This window comes from Sus scrofa, chromosome 11, assembly GCF_000003025.6.
Source record: "Sus scrofa isolate TJ Tabasco breed Duroc chromosome 11, Sscrofa11.1, whole genome shotgun sequence".
In the NCBI taxonomy this organism is placed as follows: Eukaryota; Metazoa; Chordata; class Mammalia; order Artiodactyla; family Suidae; genus Sus; species Sus scrofa.
The window spans coordinates 18,627,971-18,651,317 of record NC_010453.5 but is presented as its reverse complement, the minus strand read 5'-3'; the positions used below and the strand labels follow the sequence as shown (position 1 = coordinate 18,651,317).

Sequence of the window (23,347 nt, the reverse complement as noted above, 5' to 3'; positions counted from 1 at the left end):
CATATTATGCCTGGACTTATGAACTATAGAACTGTGAGTTAATAAATGGGTGTTTTTTAAAACCATTAAGTTTGTGCAAATGTTACACAGCAGTGGAGTTCTTTGCCCCATAGTTAATAAAGGGACCCAGGCTACTTTTCAGGTGTTTTGTTTTGTTTTTTTTTAAGTGTAGTTGATTTACAGTGTTGTTCCAATTTCTGCTGTTTAGCAAAGGGACCTAGTCATACATATGTATACATTCCCTTTCTTATATTATCTCCTATCACCATCTGTGCCAAGCAAGTGGACATAGTTCCCTGTGCTATACAGCAGGATCTCATTGCTTATCCATTCCAAATTGAATAGTTTACATCTACTCACCCCAAACTCCCAGTCCATCCCACTCCCTCCCCACTGCTGTGGCAGCCACAAGTCTGCTCTCCATGTCTGTGAGTCTGTTTCTTTTTTGTAGATAGGTGCTTTCGTGCCATAATTTAGATTGCACTTGTAAGTGATACCATATGGTATTTTTTGTCTTTCTCTTTCTGACTTATTTCACTTAGTATGAAAATCTCTATTTGCATCCATGTTGCTGCAAATGGCATTATTTTGTTCTCTTTATGGCTGAGTAGTATTCCACTGTCGATGGCCATTTAGGTCACTTCCATTTCTTGCCTGTTGTAAATAGTGGGTTCATATAGCTTTTTGAGTTGTAATTTTATCTGAATATATGCCTAGGAGTGGAACTGCTGGAGCATATGGTTAGTTCTGTATTTAGTTTTCTGAGGAAACCTCCATACTGTTTTCCATAGTGGTTGTACCAGTTTACATCCCTACCAGCAGTGTAGGAAGGTTCCCTTTTCTCCATGCCCTCTCCAGTATTTGTTATTTGTAGACTTATTAATGATGGCCCTTCTGACTGAAGTGAGGTACTACCTCATTGTAGTTTCAATTTGCATTTCTCTACTAATTAGTGATGTTGAGCATCTTTTCATATGCCTCTGGCCATCTCTATGTCTTCTTTGGAGAAATGTCTCTTTAGGTCTTCTGCCCATTTTTCAGTTGGGTTGTTTGGGAGTTCCCGTCGTGATACAGCAGAAACGAATCCAACTAGGAACCATGAGGTTGTAGGTTCGATCCCTGGCCTCGCTCAATGGGTTAAGAATCCAGCATTGCTGTGAGCTGTGGTATATAGGTCACAGATGCAGCTCAGATCTGGTATTGCTGTGGCTGTCGGGTAGGCCAGCAGCTGTAGCTCTGATTCGACCCCTCGCCTGGGAACCTCCACATGCCATGGGTGCAGCCCTAAAAAGCAAAAAAAAAAAAAAAAAAAAAAAAAAAAGAAAGAAGAAAATTGCGTTGTTTGGGGTTTTTTGCTATTGAGTTGTATGAGTTGTTTGTATATCTTGGAGATTAAGCCCTTGTCAGTTGCATCATTTGCAACTGTTTTCTACTAATTTATAGGTTGTCATTTTAGTTTTTTAATGATTTCCTTTGCTGTGCAAAAGCTTGCAGGTTTTATTAGGTCCCATTGGTTTGTTTTTGTTTTTATTTCTATTGCCTTGGGAGACTGAGCTAGGTAACATTTGTATGGTTTATGTCAGAATATTTTGCCTATATTCTCTTCTAGGAGTTTTATGTTGTCTTGGGTTTAAGTCTTTAAGCCATTTTGAGTTTCTTTTTTGTGTGGTGTGAGTGTGTTCTAGTTTCACTGATGTCCATGCAGCTGTCCAGTTTTGCCAGCACCACTTTCTGAAGAAACTTTTTCCCATTTTATATTCTTGCCTCCTTTGTCAAAGATTAATTGGCTGTAGGAGTCTGGGTTCATTTCTGGGCTCCGTATTCTGTTCCATTGGTCCCTATGTCTGTTTTTGTCGAAGTACCACGCCGTCTTAATTACTGTACCTTGGTAATATTGTCTGAAGCCTGGGAGAGTTGTGCCTCCTACTTTGTTCCTCCACACACACCCCAGGATTGCTTTGGCAATTCTGGGTCTCTTATGGTTCCATACAAATTTTTGTACTGTTTGTTCTACTTCTCTGAAAAATGTCGTGGATAATTTGATAGTGATAGCATTAAGTCTGTAGATTGCTTTGATTAGTATGGCCACTTTAACAATATTAATTCTTCCAGTTCAGGAGCATGAGATGTCTTTCCATTTCTTTGAATCCTCTTTAATTTCCTTGATTAATTCTTTATAGTTCTCGGCATATGATCTTTTGCCTCCTTGGTTAGATGTATTCCTAGGCTTCGAGGCTTCCTCTCAGTCCTGGCTGATCTCCCAATCAGTTAGGTCGTCCCCCAGTGTGCGGATTCCCTTCTTCTTTCACAGCTCCCTCGCAGGAGTGCTATTCTATACTGATTCCTTTTTTTCCTTTCCCTCCCCACCCCTCCTCTCCCCTTCCTTCGCTTCCTTCCTGTCCCCATTCCTCCCCTCCCCTCCCCTTTCTTCCCTCCCTTCCCCTCCCCATTTCTCCCCTCCCCTCCCTTTTCCCCCCTTCCCCTCCCCTCTCTCTTTTTTCCCTTTTGTTCTACCCAGTTATGTGGAGGGTTTCTTCACCTTTTTGGAGGTCTGAGGTCTTCTGCCAGCGTTCAGTTGATGTTCTATGAGAATCGTTCTTCCTGCAGATGGTTTTGGGGTTTTTTTTTTCCCCCTTTTTTGATGTGGGAGAAGGTATACTCCACATCCTACTCCTCCACAATCTTGATCCCGCTTCTGTTTTTTACTTTTTACCTCCCAAAATGGAAGATTAAAAAGTTTTATTGGAGTCCCCTTGTGAGGAACAGCAGTTTAAGGATCCAGCATTGTCACTACAGTGGCTTGGGTCACTGCTATAACACAGGTTCAGTCCCTGGCCTGGGAACTACCATATGCTCCAGGCACAGCACACACACACACACCCCAAAAAAAACAGGTTTTATTAATTGGTAGCTTGATTTAATCAGGATTTGAATCTTGAAGGCTTTTTATTTGATGATACTTTATTAAGGATATCAACAGAATTAGCTCTTTTTGTAAGGAAAGATATTTCTTTTCATGAATATATATGCATCAAAAATAATTCGAGCACATCTCTTTCAAGTGCCTACCCCTATATGGTAGGATTACAGGAGTCTTTTTCTTTCTTTATTTTCTGTATAATTTTAATAATTTTGGCAAATATCAGTTGCTTAAATAATCATATAAATGTTATTTTAAGCCTTTTAAAATTTAGCCCCAATTAAATTTTGTAAAATTTATAGATTTTTTTCCTTAGGCTGAGACCCTAAGCTCATTAGGGAAGTGGTGGACCATACAGTGTATTTTGGTGCAGATAAGTGGATTTTTTTTAACTAGTAAAAACTTTAAAATGGGACATACCAAGCTTCTAAGTACATAATAGCAGTCTGACAATTTTTGAAATCAAGGGGGTGGAAAAAAAATGTGTAAATTTGATACTGTAATTTAGAGCTAGCTCAAAGAATTTTGACATTCAGAAGGGCACATAAGAAATCCAGAGGAGGGGAAACAAAACAAAACAAAACCTTAGATGTTGAGATTTTTGTCAATCCTGGTTTAAAAATAAAAACCAGACTCTAAAGTTAGCCTCAGTAGGTGAATCTACTGGTGAGAAGAGCAACTGAATTACTAATACAGAAATTTACCTTATTTTAGCCTTACAGTAACTGCAACCACAGTTTTGGACTAAAGGAAGCTCTAAATAGGCAGACTAACCTAGACATAAACCTTTCTATTTTTTCCCCTAAAGCAAGGCTAGGATCTTCAGTGAACATTTATATAAAGTTATAAAGAGACTACTGTGACTTAATAATACAGTCTGATTTACATACCCTTGTACCTACCTGCAGAGATTGTCCCAGGAGAAATAAAAGGTATTTTCTTGTTCCTTTCTCTACATGGCAACATACTGAATGATTTTTAGTACCTGCCTAGATATAAAGGGATGGAATAATAATTCTTTCACAATTCTCAATTTCCTCTATCACAACATCTAACATTAGGCATAATTTCATTTCTCATAAAGACCCTTTTTATATTTACAAAATATTACTTTGCCCCTGACTGTGGTTATGGTATTATTTTAAGGCATATCCAAACTTGCTGCCATTAAACATAAAAGTCAGGCAACAACATAATAATGGTGGTGGGAAGATTTCCTTGCAGCGTGTATTAATTTCTCTAAGGCTCCAGAGGTTAAGTTACCCTCTTCGAGAGTCAGACTTTTAATATAGAACTCTGATCTCCAAATCTGTGCAGTAACATTATTAGAGGATGTTGATTCACTTTTATAGGATAAACTTTATAATCAAATTTTGTTTCCATTTTGTATGGATCAGCAGAATTCTCTTGTCTTTGACATCCTCTTCTGCTTTATTTTATCATAATCCTTCAACATTTTTTGGAAAATCCCTTTATCATTACAGTGAAAGATCATATTTCAATATTCTTACATTATTTTTAGTCTTAACATGTTGGAATTCCTCTTCCTCTTTACTCAGTCTCCCATGCTCTGGTGTTTGCCAGAACACAGAAAACACAATAACTAAAGTGCATGCTCTTTTCCTGGAAAGAGAATTTGCCCAGATCTCTTCGTGTTCGGAAGGACAACTCATTCTTGACATCCATTTGGAAAACTTAGACCTTCTCACTGCCTAGTGGGGCAGACAGGCAAGTAATCCACAGGGAAAACAGAGAAGGTAATAAATAGGTGCTGTGATGGAATTAGTTACGCCCAGATATATGTAGGCGGCCAGAGGAGACATATCTAACCCAACTTGGAATAGTTGTTGAGTACTTGCAGGAAAAGATGATGCTTAAAGAAGTAGAAGTTAGCTGGGAGGGGGAAAAAAGAAATATCTCAGAAGCAGAAGGAATAGGTTGTACAAAGGTGTAGCACAGAGAAATTAGAGGAGACTGAAAAGGTATGATTAAAGAAGTAGATTGGAGAACAGAATACATGGAGGAGTCTCTGAAAGTGAAACTAAAAGATGGAAACAGGCTGTGTTACAAATACGTTTTTATTTGCATGCTAAAGATTTCAGGTGTTATCCGAAAAGGAACGGGGGAGCCACTGAAGGATTGATTTTAAGCAGGGAAATAAAAACAACAAACAGTGATAAGGATAAGACCTTGGAGCTCACTGTGGAGGGTAAGAAGAGACAAGTATGATGTATAGATTTCACAATCAGTTGAGCATGAAGATAAAGCACAGTGTTTTTCACTATGCTAAAATAATATCGAAATATAGAAAGAAAAAAATTGGTGTGAGTAGGATGGAAATGATTAAACTTATTTCTGAGCATGTTAAGTTCAAAATACTTTTTGGTTTTATAGCTCTTTCTCATAAAAAGGCTTGGAATGTGTATTGGAGTTCTCCAGAGAGACAGAACCAATAGAATAGAGAGAGAGATGAATATGAGCTTTATTATAGAAAGTGGCTTATGGGTTCTGGAGGCCAAATCCCACAGTCTGTTGACTTCAAGCTGGAGAACCTGGAAAGCTGGTGTGATTCAGTTCGAATTCAAAAGCCTGAGAATCAGCAGGCTAATGTAGTCCTGATCTGAGTCTCAAAGTCCACAGACTAGGAATCCTGATATACAAGAGCAAGCGAAAACAGATGTCTCAGCTCAAGCAGAGAGAGCAGATTTACCCTCCTCTTCTTTTTTGTTCTATTCAGGTCTTCAGAGGTTTGGATGATGCCCACCCACCCTGGGCAGGGCCCTCTGCTTTACTCAGTTCACCAATTTAAATGCTTATCTCTTCTGGAAACACCCTCACAGACACACCCAGAAATGTTTTACCAGCTATCTGGGCATCTCTTAACCTAGTCAAGTTGACACATAAAATTAACCATCACAGAATAGAAATAGTGAAATTGTCAATATGTAATTTGAAGCCATGAGTTTGAATGTGTTCTTCAAGAAAAGTATGCAAAGTAATAAGAAAAAGAGATATAAGTTGGAGGTATGAGAGACATGTAACATTTAAGGGACTCATAAAAAAGAATTTATGAGACAACATATAGAGAAACAGGTCTCTTTTTTCTGTTCCTTTTAAGGCTAGAGCAGTATAATAGGTACTGTAGAATTGTTGATACGTATTAGAGAAGAAAGGCCAATAAGTTTGAGATGTTACAAAGAAAACAAAAGAAATTTGTTTGCTGTAGACCTTACCAGTGCCTTTAACATGCTGGTATTCATCATGAGTTTTTAAAAAAGTGTTTGTTGTTTGCATCATGTTTTTGAACATAGAATCCTTTTTTAGAAACATCTTAGGAAGCCAGATTTTAGAAAGCCCATTTCCAAAAACACTGTCCTTGAGCAAACTCTTGAGTTTTAGCTTTCAGCCTCTTAACATTTTGATACTCATCCCCATTTTGATACTCAGCCACCGTAACATATCCTCTTAGCATCCAAGAATATGTATATATTATAATCTTGAGAAAGGAGCAGAGAGTATAAGAATAATGCAAAGGAAGGTAAAAGACAATAAAATAGGAGAAATATTTGCAGCTTTTCAAAAAGAGCCAACTTTTTAAATGTATGAAGAGTCTTTGCAAATGTAGTAGCAAAATAGGCAAAGGCTAGGAACAGACATATCACCAAAAAGGAAAAATAAAGGGCCCTTAAATGTTAATATGAATATTCAACCTTATTCATAAGAAAATGCAAACTGAACTACATTAAGACACTATTTTCACCTTTCAGATTGGCAAATATCAAAAAATTTGATAACTGCTGGTGAGGGTATATTGATGAAAATTTATATTAGTACAAATGCTGAGATTTGGTAATTTCAGAAGTATAAATTCTCTTTGATAGAGCAGTTTCACTTATAGTAATTTATCCTGCATACATATTGACATACCTATGAAATGATGTTTGTACAAAGAGGTTCATGCAGCATTTTTTTATAATAGCAAAAGGTTGAAAATAACTTGAGTATTTGTCAACAAAGGAACGATTAAATAAATTATGGTACATTGTTACATTGGAGTACCATTCAGCCATTAAGAGATTGAAGCAGGAGGAGTTCCCCTCGTGGTGCAGTGGAGACCAATCTGACTAGGAACCATGAGGTTGTGAGTTCGATACCTGGCCTAGCTCAGTGGGTTAAGGTTCCGGCATTGCCGTGAGTGTGGTGTAGGTCACAGATGCTGCTCGCATCCCGAGTTGCTGTGACTCTGGCGTAGGCCTGCAGCTACAGCTCCAATTATACCCCTAGCCTGGGAATCTCCATATGCCGTGGGTGCAGCCCTGGAAAAGACAAAAAAGAAATAAAGTAACTTAAAAAAAAGAGAGAGAGATTGAAGCAGGAGTTCCTACTGTGGTGCAGTGGGATCGGCGCTATCTCTGAAGTGCCAGGATGCAGGTTCCTTGGATCTGATTCCTGGCCTAGGAGCTCCATATTGCCACAATGGGGCGGCCAAAAAAAGGAGAAAAAAAAAAAAAAAAAAAAGAGCGACAGAGAGATTGAAGCAGCCTTTGCATGCGCCAATATGGAAAGACCTCTAAGCTATTATACTATTAAGGTGTGTAGATAGTATACTATCATTTGTATTTGTGAAAGAATATACACAAAATTGCTTTTGCATGCATAGAATACCTCTGAAAAGAGTTATAAGAAATGAAGGGGAGGGAGTGGGATGGATTGGGAGCTTGGGGTTAATAGATGCAAACTATTGCCTTTGGAATGGATTAACAATGAGATCCTTCTTTGTAGCACTGGGAACTATATCTGGTCACTTATGATGGAGCATGATAATGTGAGAAAATAGAATGTGTACATGTATGTATATCTGGACCACTATGCTGTACAGCAGAAAAAAAATGTATTGGGGAAATAACAAAAAAAAAAAAAAAAAAAAGAAGTGAAGAATGGTTGCTTTGAGGAGATGAAATTATAGCTGGGGACAGGGTTGAAAATGAAAGCCTTGAACCTGCCATCTAAATAATTCCAGAATGAATCATATCCACAAGCCAAAAGCCTGGGGAAAGCCGTGTCTCCTACCTTCTTGTGCTTAATCTCATCGTAAATGATCTACCTAAGTAAGACTCTGCTTTCCAGTCTTGCAGTATTTGGACCATTGAAGAGGATGTGAGGGAGAAAAGGCCTCTGTTCCTATCTTTGACTTTGTGGAGTTTTTCTGTAACTCTTCAAAGCCTTTAGCAGTGAGTTTTTAACATTCTTTTTTCCATTTAAGACTGTGTTAGCTGATAAGGGCTTACTCTGAGATGGTTGACATGAAAGGAGTAGGGTCAAATAGAAGCGAATAGCAGATGATCAAAATATATAAATCATGAGAGAGAAAAATAAGACCCTTACAGTTCAGTCTTCTCCTGTTGAGACTTGATGTGCAGTTTAAAAGTATAGAAATATTTTCAGCTGTGAAATAACATTTGGTTACTTGAATGGAAAAATCTAGATTTAAAGATTGCCCCTCAAAAGAACTATGAAGACAACTGTCTCCATAATTTTTATGTTTTCCAGATATTTCTTACAGATAATTAACTGTTTAAAATTTTAAAAGATACCACCACTAGGATGAGGGAGAATCCCTGCTTTTCCTCCCCCCTCCCCACATTCTCCTAAGAAACACTGTTTGAGGACATAACATGAAAGCAGGTGCTTGAGAACATGGGAAAGGCATGTTTCATGTTAGTCTGATTATGTCAGAATAAGTAGAATGAAACCGCTCCTTTCAGCTTTCCAGTTCTAGGAAGTGATAGTCTTTGAGGAAAACATAATAAACTAGAAAGAAGAGTAGTGCTTTAAGTGTAAAGACCCAGTTTCTTTCCAGAAGAACCTATAGCAGAGTGTAAACCTTCTGTGGCAAGCTTCCAAGGAGGGGTTCTGTTCCTGTTACGGGAGAGGAAGTCTCTAATTCCAGGTAGGTACATGTAATCCAAAGAGAAGATATTTTTAAACCTTATAAAATGATTGCTTGTAATAAGCCATCCTTTCCAATCTATTTGTAACCATAAAAAATGGATATTTTGATGTCAGTAAAACTAAAAACAGTAAAAGCCCAAGGAAGTGGGTGACAGTGGAAAGAAGACTCAGAGGCAGTGAATTGTGAGGCCACAGTGTAGTGCTCCAAATCTAAATTCGAATGCGATCTTTTGTCAAGCACAACGTGTTTATTTTGCTTAAATGGCAGTAGCATCTTCTTCAAAAGATTTGTCTAGGAGTCCCCATCAAGGCTCAGTGGAAACAATTCTGACTAGATCCATGAGGAGACTGGTTCCATCCCTGGCCTCCCTCAGTGGGTTAAGGATCCAGCCTTGGCGTGAGCTGTGGTGTAGGTCAAAGACGCGGCTCAGATCTCATGTTGCTGTGGCTGTGATGTAGGCTGGTGGTTGCAGCTCAGCCCCTAGCCTGGGAATCTCCATATGCCACAGGTGCAGCCCTAAAAAAGACAAAAAAAAAAAAAAAAAAAAAGATTTCTCTAAAGATCTTGGGTTACAGAGGCCATTTTAAAGATAATTCATGTAGTTGGTGGAGCCTTAAGATATATTTTAAAAGATCCAGACCTTAAACCACAGAAGCTGTAAGAAACTTAAAATATAGAGTCTGTATGTAGGAAATCTATAATTAAAGTAAAAGAAGGCTTAGCTATTGTATAAAAAGAACCTAACACAACCTTTTTCAACATCAGTAGTACTGATTTAATATATTAGTTGGTTCATGTTGGATGACTGGTCTGCCCTGTCGTGTGGCCACCTTTTTTCAGCCCATGTTTGATCCTGACAGGATTTGCGTCATTGAACCGTATCACTGCCGGAGTGATGTCAGTGTGTGGGTGTACAGTTATTGAGACATAGTTAACCTAATGTGCTGCGGTAAATCCTAAGCACTATTTCCTACTAGAATAACAAGGAATGATTCATCATTGTTCACATTAGACTGATACTAAAAATAGTTCACAACCTGCTGCATCCATGCACATTAATACACGAGCCTTTGTAGCTTTCTAAACAAGAGCACTAAAAATAACAAGAAAAACTCTTGTTTAGAAGCAAGTGCTTGGTGAACACATCTCCTACTTAAATTTTCTATCTATATACAGTCTGATTTAGTGCTAAAGGTAGATTCTAACCATGTTAGTCATTCTTCAACCTTTTTCTGTTTAGTGTGCTTATCAGTGATATATCTAAATGCTCAGCAAATCTAATTATAGAAATTTTGTTGTATACAGATAAATGAAATAACCCATCATTCTGAAAATACTTAAGCCCCCTTTTTAAACTATTTTATCTAGCCTTAAAAATGAACAATTTTCAAGGGAAAGAAAGGCCTCTAAAGCAGTGAATAATAATTATCTTCATCTTTTTCTTCTGTAAGCCCCTGCCTCATTCTGTTCCCAAATTTTGATCACCGTCTCCTTAAATTCCCAGACTCAAGACCTGTGCTAATTGCCAACTTCCTGTGAATAAATGTTGCCAGAAGTTTTGTAGCCTTAACAAATAAGCATCTCTTATTAATAGGGTGACCTTATGTCCCATTTTGTCTAGGACAGCCCAGTTTATTCCTCTCATCTTAATACCTAACCAGTGGAACATTTGTCCCAGCCTTTTTCTTTTTCCTTCATTTATGGCCTCACTGTGGCATATAGAGCTCTCAGGCCAGGGATCAGATCCGAGCCACAGTGGCAACCCAAGCTGCACCAACGTTGGACTAAACCTATGGATCAAACCTGCATCCCAGTGCTCCCAAGACACCATCTATCCCACTGCGTTACAGTGGGAGCTCCCCAGACTTTTCATTTTTTAGCAGAACATGATTAGTAGTTCCATTAAAATAACCTCTCATGTGATTATCAACCATCATTTTGTATTTCCAGTTTCTGCCATGATCTCCTCCAAGCAAGCAGTTTGTCCTTCTCTTGTTTTTACTTTAACCTGTGATTGAACTTAAAGAAAACCATAATAACCGTTTCTCTTTCCCTGACCCTTGTCGAAAGCAAGTCAAGGAAGGGTTAAGGCACTTAGTAGTAGAGCAAAGTACTCTTTTTAGATGAGGAGAACCAGGGACTGCTGACTCCTTCCAGTCTCCTGGTGGTGGTGACTGGGAAGAAGGATGTGATGCTGATGCCTCCAGTGGCCACTTAGTGTCACCAAGCCACAGGGTGGCGGGATCATTGGGAAGCATATAGGTTAGATGAATCTGAAAGAATATACAAAAAATAAAATCTAAATATCCCTGTCTCAGACTATATAAAAAATAGTCTGAATGGTTTTGTCATTTATTGTTAAGCCCACAACTTTTTTATTGACAGTCTTTCTTTATTTTCCAATAAACCCTTTCAGCAAAAATGATCTTTTAAAAAACCCTAAATTTGATGAAATGTTCAAAAACATAAATAGAAAGAATTCTGAATTCTGTTTATGAACTTTCTAAGAATGAATTTTGTTTGTAAAAATATTTAAAGATATTATAGTTCAGTGAAGATATTTGGACTGAAATATTTATACATTTCAATAAGAAAAAAAATAGTTCCCATTGTGGCTCAGCAGGTTACAAATCCACCTAGTATTCATGAGGATGCTATTTCGATCCCTGGCCTCACTCAGTGGATTAAGGATCCAGTGTTGCCATGAGCTATGGTGTAGGTCACAGATGGGGCTCAGAGCCTGTGTGGTTGTGGAATGGACTGGCACCTGCAGCTCTAATTTGACCCCTAGCCTGGGAACTTCCATGTGCCACAGGTGCAGCCCTAAAAAAAGCAAAGGAAAAAAAATGGAACTGAGACTGTCCTCTTCTTAGTAGAAATCTGCCCCCAGCTTACCAAACAGCACCTTAGGATCATAGTATTTTTAATGTAAACATTATAGTCTTAAATTAGATATTATAGAAAAGAGTGAATTGAAAGTTATCAATAGTAATTTTTAGTTAAATACCAGTGATAATGGAATTAAGAGACTGATAAAGCTAACAAATTGATGAAAATATGTGGATATATACTAAGAATAACTGTTCTTCTTTTACTACCCTGAAATATTCAGGTATTCAATTTAAAGAAATGCATAAAATGCTATTTAGTGTTCTCGCATATGTTTTATTATGTAAAAAAATTCTGTCTTTAATAGTTTTCATAGAATTCCCGTTTATGTTCCTCAATATAATAAAGCAGTTTTTCAGCCAATAAAGAAGAATTCCAAGTTACATGTTTCTACTGATTTTTTAAGTTACCTCTTTCACTTTCAGAAGTGCCTTCGATTGGATGATGATAACATGATTACCCTGCCTCTGCTCTGTTTTCTCCCTCTCCCATCACCAGAGCCAGTCAGCCTTGAGGACAAATTCCTTTCTCCCTTACTACTAAGAGTTATCTCAAATCCTTGTTCATAGATTTGGGGAAGTTTCACCAGTCTGGGAAATGCAGAAAAAAGGATGACGCAGTCATTATTCATTAAGCTAAATTTATTTAGACTTTTTTAAATTCTGAAGTTAAATCCCTTCTATTGTTTTGAGTGGTTTTTTTCTTTATGAAATTATGTGGTAACATAGGATAGATTTTCTTCCATCTGTCCTTCATCTCGCCCTTCTTTCCTTTTAATATCATTACTTGGTTGCATTAAAAAGTTGGTTACCTTGATAGGTCCCCAGAATTTGTTTTGAAATTTCATTGGCACATAAATCCAAGTACTTGGAAAATTACTATCTTAGAACACAGAAGTCTGAATTTCCCCAGCTAGCATCTAGGCTTCTGACTTCCAGTCCCCCTCATATCCCAGTCAGTCTTGAAACGTCTGGTCTTAGGATGATCCTCACATTTGCTTCCCATTGGCATGCATTGTTTAGAGTAAAACTTTTGTTAAATTGATACCTTTAATATAAGAAAAGAGGGAAATTTTAAGAAAAGAAAGTGCTACTGTGTGGCCAGATCTACAAGGTGACTATGGCTCCTGAAAGGCAGAAGGGGAAAAATACAGGCAAGCAAATAAGAGAGACTTAATATAAAGAAGGTTTGATTTGTACCGAAGAATAAAGTTACAGGTTCTTGTCCTTTATTCCCCTTATCTTCCCCAGATTATTTACGTATATCATTGTCAGCCTCTCACCTGTAGTAGACCCCGATCCATAGAATACTTGATTAATTGCAGACTGCATTAACCTTTCCTTGGCCCCTTGACTCTGTGGACATGCATCAGTTATGGTCTAAGCTGCAGGAGCATAACACACGTTCTCTAGATGCTTATTCAGAACTATACCTTAATCAGAGTCACTGTCATGGTCAGAGTAAGTCTTTTGGAGGATTAATTATGTATTTTTAGAGGAGTAGAAGAAGGACATATTTCACCCCACTCTTAAATTTACATCTTATGTGATTTGAAACCACTTTTTGCTGAGGTGAATCTGCATCTTAGATTTCCTGGCATGCAAATGACCAAGACTTATTACAGTCTAAGAGCAGCCTTAATAAATGTCTGATCTTATTTGTTGCCAGAAAGAATTTTATAAAATCAAAGTCAACTCTTCCAACTTTTAATTTGCCTCATAGCTAATAATCTCTTTCTGCTGATCAACTGATTTAGCTGTCTTGCTGTCTTAGCTGTTCATTTGGTAACTAGTAATTTTTTTTTCTTTTTCTTTTTCTTTTTTTTTTTTTTTTTTTTTTTTTTTGTCTTTTTGGGGCCACACCGATGGCATATGGAGGTTCCCAGGCTAGGGGTCTAATCTGAGCTGTAGCTGCTGGCCTATGCCAGAGCCACAGTAACTCAGGATCCGAGCCGAGTTGTGACCTGCACCACAGCTCACGGCAATGCCAGATCCTTAACCCGCTGAGCAAGGCCAGGGATCGAACCCACAACCTCATGGTTCCTAGTCAGACTCGTTAACCACTGCCCACAACGGGAACTCCAGGAACTAGTAATTTTTTGAAGATACATTGCCCTCAAGTTAAACATTTATTGACGCTTTATTAAATTTCATATATGACAAACAGCATTATCTTATATACCGGCTTTGGCTTTTTTCAGGCCAAATCATTAGGCCATGCTCTATAGCAGTTTGAGACGTACTTAATCTGCAGCAAATGAAGACTAGCTTGACAGTGTTGTCCTTGATATCTTAATCATATTTCAGCTGTACAAACCAGGGTTTATGGCTCAACTAGAAAGGGCATAATACTAGCCTCCTTATTTATGTTATTTTTTTCTATCTTAATTTTACCTATATTAATTTTCCCTTTTCTTGAGTTTGTCATCTGTTCTGAGGTCTTTCTGTTTGGTTGGTTGGTTGATTGGTTTTTTTAGGTTGGTTTTTTGTTTGTTTGTTTTTAGCTTTTTGGTGCTATTATAATCTTTTAAATCTCCTTAAATTATTTTTTGAAACAGATTTGGCTATTAGGTAACTCACAGTTTTCCATATAATATCCATCTTTCTTTTGGGCAATTTCAGTGAGATACGTTTAGTTAACAAAACTTTGCCTAGTTACCATTATGTGTAACTAACAGATATTTGGGGTGTATTGTGTGATATCTTCCATCCAGATGTTCAATGTTTATTATATCCAAAACAACAGAGGCCACATAATGTCATGGTGAAAAGCATGGATTTCAGAACTAGACCACCTAATTCTCTTGATGGCTTTACCAGCTGTGAGATTTTGCAAGTTACTTAACCTCTTTGTATCTTAGTTTCCTCACTTATGAAATAGAAATAATATTTTACTTTATAGGGATATTATACAGATTAATGAGTTAATATCTATAAAGCAGTTGAACCAATATTTCAGTGATGCTAATAGTTAATGCATTAAAATGTTATCAAGAAACCCATACAATTGCTATGATGTTTCATGCTTCTGATTTAAGAGGGCCCTCTACAAAAATATTTGAGACAGTGTTGTGAAAATAAAAAGCAGAAACATTTTATGTTTGTTAAAGTTGCCATATAATCAGGTACAAAAGGGAAAATGGTTTGCTCATCATTGCACAATGCATTCCTGTAATTGTGATGTTCTCCGTGTACCTTTTATTTCTATTGGAAAATCGATGCACATTTTTTTTTTTTTTGTCTTTTTAGGGCCACACCTGTGGCACATGGAGGTTCCTAGGCTAGGGGTCAAATCAGAGCTGTAGCTGCAAGATCCAAGCCGTGTCTGCAACCTACACCACACCTCATGGCAACGCCAGATCCTTAACCTACTGAGCAAGGCCAGGGATCAAACTTGCATCCTCGTGGATGCTAGTCAGATTCGTTTCCACTGAGCCACAATAGGAACTCCAACTGATGCATTCTTTTTTTTGGGGGGGTGGGGGGTCTTTTTGCCTTTTCTAGGGCCTCTCCTGCAGCATATGGAGGTTCCCAGGCTAGGGGTCTAATCGGAGCTGTAGCTGCTGGCCTACACCAGGGCCACAGCAACACGGGATCCAAGCCGCATCTTCAACCTACACCACAGCTCCCGGCAACGCTGGATCCTTAACCCACTGAGCAAGGCCAGGGATCGAACCCACAACCTCATGGTTCCTAGTCAGATTCGTTAACTACTGAACCACGATGGGAACTCCTGATGCATTCTTGAATTAACAAGGTCTTTAGGAAACATAAAGTATATTTAGTTTATTTTTTTCTTATTAAATGGAAAGGTTCTTGAAAGTATGGACCCTGTCATTAATTCTGGGTGTTAGAGAACATTATAGGTTATTAACCACGGATAAATTCCTGAAGAATTCCTGAGCAGTGCTGATGGCAGAATTTTAAAACATGCAAGTCTTTGTACCGTTCATTTATACAGTTCAGATCTATGGAGATTTTTCGTGAAGGAGAAGTAAAAGACGTGAATGGGGAAGGAAGTCAGGTCATGTAAGCAATTTTGGATCAGGAGAAAAGGTAGATCATTATGAGGGAGACCAAATGTTGTAAAAGAAAGAGAACTGGAGAGATGAAAGATAGATATGGTGCCATAGACCAAAACATGAAAGTTTAAGATTTCAAAGATGAGATAGTGGAACTTAAGTGATAAGTTCCAAGATATGTCTTTGAACATGTGTTACTAGAAACAGTGAAAGAAGAGAGTTCAAGAAAGGCTGAGGTTGAGGGTTTTTAGACATAAAAGTTAGCATGCTGAAAGGCAAGAGCTGGGATACAGGAAAAACACTGAACATGGCACCGAAGTTCTCAATAAATGGCTGAGCATGACAGCATTGAGAAGGGGTAGAGAGTGATATACTCCTATGGCATGATCTCAAGGAAGAACAAACTTAAGCATGAAACAGGAACAGCAGTAGTAATGGGAACAGCCTTAGGATGTCTGGAAACTGCCTCAGGAGAGAATGTAAAGCCTCTGTTCCCACTGTGTGATGGAAAAACTGTGCTGGAGAAGAGCTGGGTTGCGTTTAAAGAAAGCACGTGAATAGGTATTCTGTAAAAAGGTTAAGGATCTAGGGGAATTTATAACAGAAAAAGTTCTAGTGAACACAATGGAAAGAATTGAGATAATGAGTTAAATAGTCAAGAAATGGACACACAGCTGTGTGAGAAGGTGAGCCAAAATGAGGAAGGGGGTGGATTGCAGGGGCTTGCTTTTTGTTTAGGGGCTGAAGGTCGGAGGTATGATTGAATTTACTGTGAGGCTAAGTCCAACATTTATGAGGAGATTCTTGTGAGACTAGGAGACTCTTTGCTGTTAAGCCAGGCTCTTTAGGGCATCCTTGCCTTTTAGTCGGAACTTAGAAGGTAGCAGTTACCCTTTCCACTTAAAAGAATGATCCTTCAGTGTCTCACCTTTTCTGGAGTGTCCAGCATGTATTCGTTGAAAGCTATTGCTCTAGGATAACTCTTGCCAGTTCTCTTCCACCTTTTTGGAAGACTGGGTCTTTGAACATGGTTTACATATTTTAAAAATATTCTCTTCTTGTTAGATAATCCTGGCTTTGCCACATTGCCCTTGGCAAGTCATGTATTTGGATTCTGCTTCAGTTTCCTTACCTATAAATAATACCTACTTCAGTTATTGTAAAGATTAGAAGAGTTAACATATGTTAAGACACTAATTGGTGGCCTGTACATACTCTGCACTATATAATTACTACTTTTGGAAACATATAGTGTTCACTTATAATAATAACTATCATTTATTCAGTGGTGCCAACCAGTGTACTCAGTATTTTAAATTTATTCTAATTTGATTCTCACAACAATGCTGTGAGGTTGGCTAATTTAACCTTTTTACAGAAGGAAACAGACTCAGAAGAGCAGTATATTGCCTTGCTAATAACTATTGAAACTTACTAAAACTAACATCTTTTGATAACCAAAATCCATTTTACTTCCACTGTGCAACTTGTACAAATCAGTCATTATCATTACCTGTATATTTGTATTAGGTATTAATAAATTTCCTTAACTACACCATAAAGTAATGAAAAGGCCCTGCCCCCAAAGTTCTTAGAGTCTTATTCCCTCTCTCGTAACGGAACACCTTTAGTCTCCTTCCTGGTTTCTATACATGCTTGAGTATAGTGCTTTAAGCCCCAGTCATGAGCTATCTTTTCAGATTTCATAGATATGCATGAGAATGCCATCCACCAAGTATGTGTATTAATGTCTAGGTTAAATCTTAAAAAAAAAAAAAAAATTAGAAAAAGGGAAAGTAAAACCAGCAATAAAAGTAGTAGTAGCCTTTATTAGCTTGAGAGGTTAAATGCCAGCCTGAAATAGAAATCCTGTTGGAGGAACACATTGACCAAGCCTATATTCCACAGACAATTCTGTTCTGTCTGTGGGCATTCCCTAAAGGTTGAGGATGGAAAGTGGATCAAGGTACACAAGGACATTTCAAAGTGACTCTTGTAGATAAGTGTTATATCTATCGTAAACTTTATAAATAAAAAGCAGTCGACTGGGTAATAAAATTTAAATTAGTAAATAGTGCCTGTGATGTTATCAGAGGAAAGGGAAAACAATTGTTTTACATCAGATGCATATTTCTCTATGTATAGTTTGATGAGCTTTTGAGTTGGTTCATAAGGAAGTCTGAAAAATGGTCAAATTGAAGGCAAAATCAGTAGAAATCATTTATCTGAAACACTGCCAGCAAGAACGTCTTTTTCTCCCCCCTTTCCGAGGCTCACTGCAGGTCACGTGATGTGTGTCACGTGACTCGGTCAAAGGAGCTTTTCCTCTCAGCTTTGCAAAAAAAAAAAAAAAAATCCGGAGCCGCCGTTCTCCAATTAAAGCTGTTAACGTGTACTAGGCTGTTTCCTTGTTGGATCTTCTTGTTCTCTGCTGCTAGCGTAAAAACAAAATGAGTGGTAAGATTTACCGACTGATTTTGAACATTTTGCTTTTATTTTAAAACATAGAAAGTATTGCTAATCTAAAGTCATGCTTTGTGTTTTCTCAGTAGATGCCAGGTCTATCGCTGTAAACATATTTTAAATGGTCGCCATGTAGTTATAGAAAAAAGCTTAGACTGTATATAGAGTTGAGCTGATTTTATATTCCTCGGAATATTCCTTTCCAGTGCCTTTACTTTATTAGGCTTTTCTTTCTATAACTAAAATCTGAAAATTGGCGTCCGATTATTTGGAAGCCATTGTGAAAGCTTGCTTATAAAAAAGAGAATATGTGGCACGTCAGCAGCCCGTTGCATTTTAAGAATTTTAAACTCAGACAAATTTCTAGTTTCATTTAAAAAAGAAAACCCCAAATGTGAATGTACGCTAATAAAAAACAGAGTTTAAATTATACTAGATGAAATACTGTCTTTTATATTAAGTCATTGATGACACTTTTTAAGAAATTGAGGTGAGTGGCTTCTCAAATGTCTTTAGATAATTGCTGAATAGAATTGTTTACTCGTCTGCAAGATTTTGGAAAAGGAAATATGCTTTTAAAAATCAGCAGCTGTGTACATAGATTTTGCTCAAATCATGCAGATTATTAAGGAGCTATTAGATGTATGTATCTACAGTTATTTAGATAAAGCTACTGTCTTGCCAGATGTGCATTTAATGGTACAATCTGTAACAGATTTAGCTTCTTCATCAGAGTAAAATCCCCCTCATTGCCTTAAATTAGGGTTTGTAGTTAAATCATTTAGGACTTCCTAAATTAAAAGTATTGTTAGAACTAAGGATGTAAGTGAACATTTACATCATTAAGTATACAGGGTTTTAGAGTTTTGATACTCCAGACAGGAATAGCAACAGAAAGGTTGCTGTAAATATTGTAGTTCTAAACGTGAATACTTGTATTTATGTTTATACAGTAGAAATTTTATGTGTCCAGTGTTGAATGTTACTTCACATCAGTATTTTAGATATTAAATAATGATATACATACACTGTTTGTTTTTTAATCTAACCTTGTACCGTTTCTGCCTCAGGGTAAGAAAATTCACTTGCTAGAGTGAAATGATTACTTCATAGGGATATGAGTTAATCATTATTCCTGGACTGCAACTAGTAATGGATTTACTGCTGGTATATTTAGAGTTTGTTGTATTCTCTCTTCAGTATCACACTTAAATATAATTAACAGATAAAGTAGAATTTTGTACTACTAAATTTATAAATGATTTTAGTAGCTTTCAAAGTATAATATGGTTTGAATCATAACTAAACAGTATTTATATATTCATATTCTTAGTAAAAGAAGGGCAACCCAAAGCAATCATATCATTTTGAAAGTTTAAATAAATGTAATCAGCAAAAACTTATTTTTTACTCTGATGGCTAAAAAAAAAGAAAAAAAAAGCTTATTCTGATGACTTGAAATAAGGATTAAATTTGACAATATGTGCAAGGAGCCACAATTGTACAAGCTCAACAAAATAATTGCCTTTATTAAGATTACAAATATGACTTTCAGTGAATTCTCTTTCTGGTTCTCAGCTAAATTTCCCATGTTCGGAATAATATCTAAGCCAGCTCTCAAAATTCAGAAAGCTAAAAAAAAAAAAAAAAAAAATGGAGTTCCTGTCATGGCGCAGTGGTTAACGAATCCGACTAGGAACCATGAGGTTGCGGGTTCGGTTCGGTCCCTGCCCTTGCTCAGTGGGTTAAGGATCCGGTGTTGCCGTGAGCTGTGGTGCAGGTTGCAGACGCAGCTCAGATCACGCGTTGCTGTGGCTCTGGTGTAGGCTGGTGGCTACAGCTCCGATTAGACCCCTAGCCTGGGAATCTCCATATGCCGCGGGAGCGGCCCAAGAAATAGCAAAAAGACCAAAAAAAAAAAAAAAAAAAAATTCAGAAAGCTGCTTTACTATAGTTTTATATAAAATAGCTAATAGAAGTAAACCAGCATTAGTTTAAAGCTATTGTCATGGGAGTTCCCACTGTGGCTAAGCAGGTTACAAACCTGACTAGTATCCATAAGGATATAGTTTGATCCCTGGCTGTGCTCAGTGGGTTAAGGATCTTGTGCTGCCAGGAGCTATGGTATAGGTCGCACATGCATCTTGGATCCCATGTTGTTGTGGCTGTGGTGTAGGCTGGCAGCTGCAGCTCCAATTCGACCCCTAGCCTGGGAATTTCCATATACCACAGGTCTGGTCTTAAAAAAAAAAAAAAAAAAAAAAAAAAAAAATTTGAAAAAAACCATTGTCATTTTCTTTTGAGTCCAGCATATGGAAGTTAAAAGATGAGTTTTGGGTGAAACCTTTATTGCCTAGAGGCATAAAGCACCTCATAAGTTTTATTTTAATAAATTTACTGGTAATGTTGGCTTAGATATAGGAAACTTCCTTTCTCTGTTGGTTTTCAAGGAATGAAGATAAAGAAGGCCTTAATTTTTCCTAGAAGCATAGAGCATAGTTCTTAAAGTTCAAATTATATCAGTCTCCAAAAATGCATAGTATTTTAATGTTTACTAAATACATAATAGAGAGATATCCTTAGAAATGAAACTTTCTGGGTTTGTTTTTTGTTTGTTTTTGCTTTTTAGGGCCACATTCATGGTATATGGAGGTTCCCAGGCTAGGGGTCGAATTGGAGCTGCAGCTGTCGGCCTACACCACAGCCACAGCAATGTGGGATCCAAGCCACGTCTGTGACCTATACCACAGCCCACGGCAGTGCTGGATCCATAACCCACTGAGCAAGGCCAGGGATCAAACCCACAACCTCATGGTTCCTAGTCGGATTTCCTTCTGCTGAGCCACAATGGGAACTCCAAAACTTTCTAGGTTTGAGTCTAGTTCTACCACTTGGGGTGTATTAACCTCTCTGCCTCAATTTCCACATCTGGAAAATGGGAGTAATAATCTTAACATTGACCTAATAGAATGAGTATGGAGAGAAAAAAGTACATAAAAGCCTTGGTACATAGTAAGTTAGTATTAGCTGTTTTAAGACAATATTCTGAACAACTTCATGTATTAGGTGGGCTTGTTTTGAGTGGGAAAAGTATTGTTGAAAAGTTACTTTTGTTATGTTCTCATAGAGTATAATTGGGCAGTCTGCCCATATGCACATCTCTCCCTACTTTCACTTAACCACTTGAGTTTTTTCCTTACTTTCTTCCTTCCCCATCTGCCTCTTTTCTCTTCTCCTCCCCCTAGTCTTCCACCCCTTTTCCTCACTCCCCTCCCTGCTTTCTTCCCCCTTCCAGCCTTCTTCACTCTCCTCCTGTCTTCTCTCATCCTCCCCTTTTTCTTATTACCTCCCCTCTTGCCTTCATCCTCTCTTCCTTCTCTCCCTCTCCTCTCCTCCCCCTTCTCTCCTCCCCCTTTCCTCACCAATGTTTAGTATTTCCCCTCCTGTACCTTCCTTTTTCTTTCCTTCCCTACCTCTCACCTTCCTTCCCCCTCATTCACCACTGCTTTGTTGTTTGGTCCTCACCCTCCTCCTTCCCTAGAAAGAGGAAAGTGGCTATAATCTGGATTTGCTGTAACCACCCTGCTTTTCATGCTGGTTTTCTGAAGTATGTATGTTACCCATGAAATATGTTTCTGTTCTGTCCTATGACTTAGGTTTTCCTCCTTGGTTTCTTTTTTGACTGGGATCCATTGTATGTACTCTGCAGGCTGAAATCTGCATATAAAAGGAATTCTTCCTCCATTACTTTCTTCATCAGATTCTTGAGTATCTTTATTTCTCTAGAAATGAGTAAAACTCTCTAAGGAGGTTTTATTTCAAGTTGTTAAAAACTAGTGGGTAAAGGGATAATGCAGTCTAAAGTTAGAGCGGTAAAAAAGAACCTGAAGGTAAGGTACTCTTTTAAAGTTATATAAAGCAAGTAAGATTTTTTAGTTCCTGGAAAGAATAAAACACACTTTCCAAAGTGCCTGATTAAGAGAAGGTAAACAAGAGATCATATTTTTTTAAGTTGTTTGGAAAGAATATCACTATAAAAATGAAATGTAGAATAAGACAAACAGGTGGGGGTTTTTAAAGAAATTTTCATTATAAGAAACAAAAACAACTTCCTTTGGGTAAATATACATGCATATAGCATTTCTTTAACTTGTTTCTCAAACCCCCACAGACATGACTTACACGTTACACAGGAGGTTTTTAATGCTAACAAAGCAAGTTCCAAATCAACTCTTCTTCCTTGACTTTTTCTTGATTTTTATTCCTTTTGTTTTTCGTACTTTTGCCTTTTGTATTTTTCATTGATTTTATGTGCAAAGGTTAGTTTGATTTTCCTCTAGGTCAGTGTTTCTTAACTTGTAAGATTATAAGAATCACTTGGGATATTTATAAAGTAAATGTGCTGATTTAAGACCCCTCTTTCCTCTGAGCATACTAAAGAAGAATCTTTAGGAGAACCTAGAAATCTCTGTGTTTTAAAAACCTCCCTAAGTGGCTGTTACAATAACCAGGGAAATTTGAGGAACACAACAATAGGTAAAGAGCAATCGGTGCACTTTATAAGATAAACTTTTCTAACAGGTGAATCATGTAAAAATTTCATGATAACACAGTCACTGTTAGTTTGAGTGTTTAGATGAAGAATTCAAAGTGTAATTCAGGTTGTTTTCAATTTTAGCTTGCTAAGTAATCCTGGGTTAATACATCTTTTTTGTGGCCCATTCAGGTCCTGCTCAGGTTCCAATGATGTCCCCAAATGGTTCTGTGCCTCCTATTTATGTGCCTCCTGGATACGCCCCACAGGTATGTTGTTATTTTTCTTTTTATAACTATGTAATAGTGATTGTCTGTTTAATTCAGACAAAAAGTACCACTTAAGTGCTGAAGCTTACCCAGTATACAGTATATCTTGGTAAATCTGTTTCAGGTACTTTAGTACATTTAGTGTATTGAGAAAGGGGAAAAAATTAAATTAGCACTCATCATCATTTGGCCTTGTCTTTGAATGTTGAATTATAATAAAGAAATAATTTTGGAGTTTTATCTTCTTGAAGATGTGAATAATGTAAGTAATACCTCAAGGTTTAAAGATACCTACACT

The 23,347-nt window shown here is 37.5% G+C and overlaps 1 protein-coding gene across 6 annotated transcripts in view; it reads left to right on the top strand.

Annotated features, from left to right (window-relative positions):
- Window positions 1-23,347, top strand: part of FNDC3A (fibronectin type III domain containing 3A) — a 193,463-nt gene that overhangs the window by 106,425 nt on the left and 63,691 nt on the right. For 5 of the 6 annotated variants that reach the window (XM_021065326.1, XM_021065327.1, XM_021065328.1 and 2 more), the window contains one exon: window positions 22,973-23,049. In XM_021065326.1, coding sequence (XP_020920985.1) covers window positions 22,973-23,049 — 77 coding nt within the window. Of the gene's footprint in view, window positions 1-15,389; window positions 18,241-22,972; window positions 23,050-23,347 lie in introns of those variants that run through there. The other variant, XM_021065330.1, reaches the window with a different exon arrangement.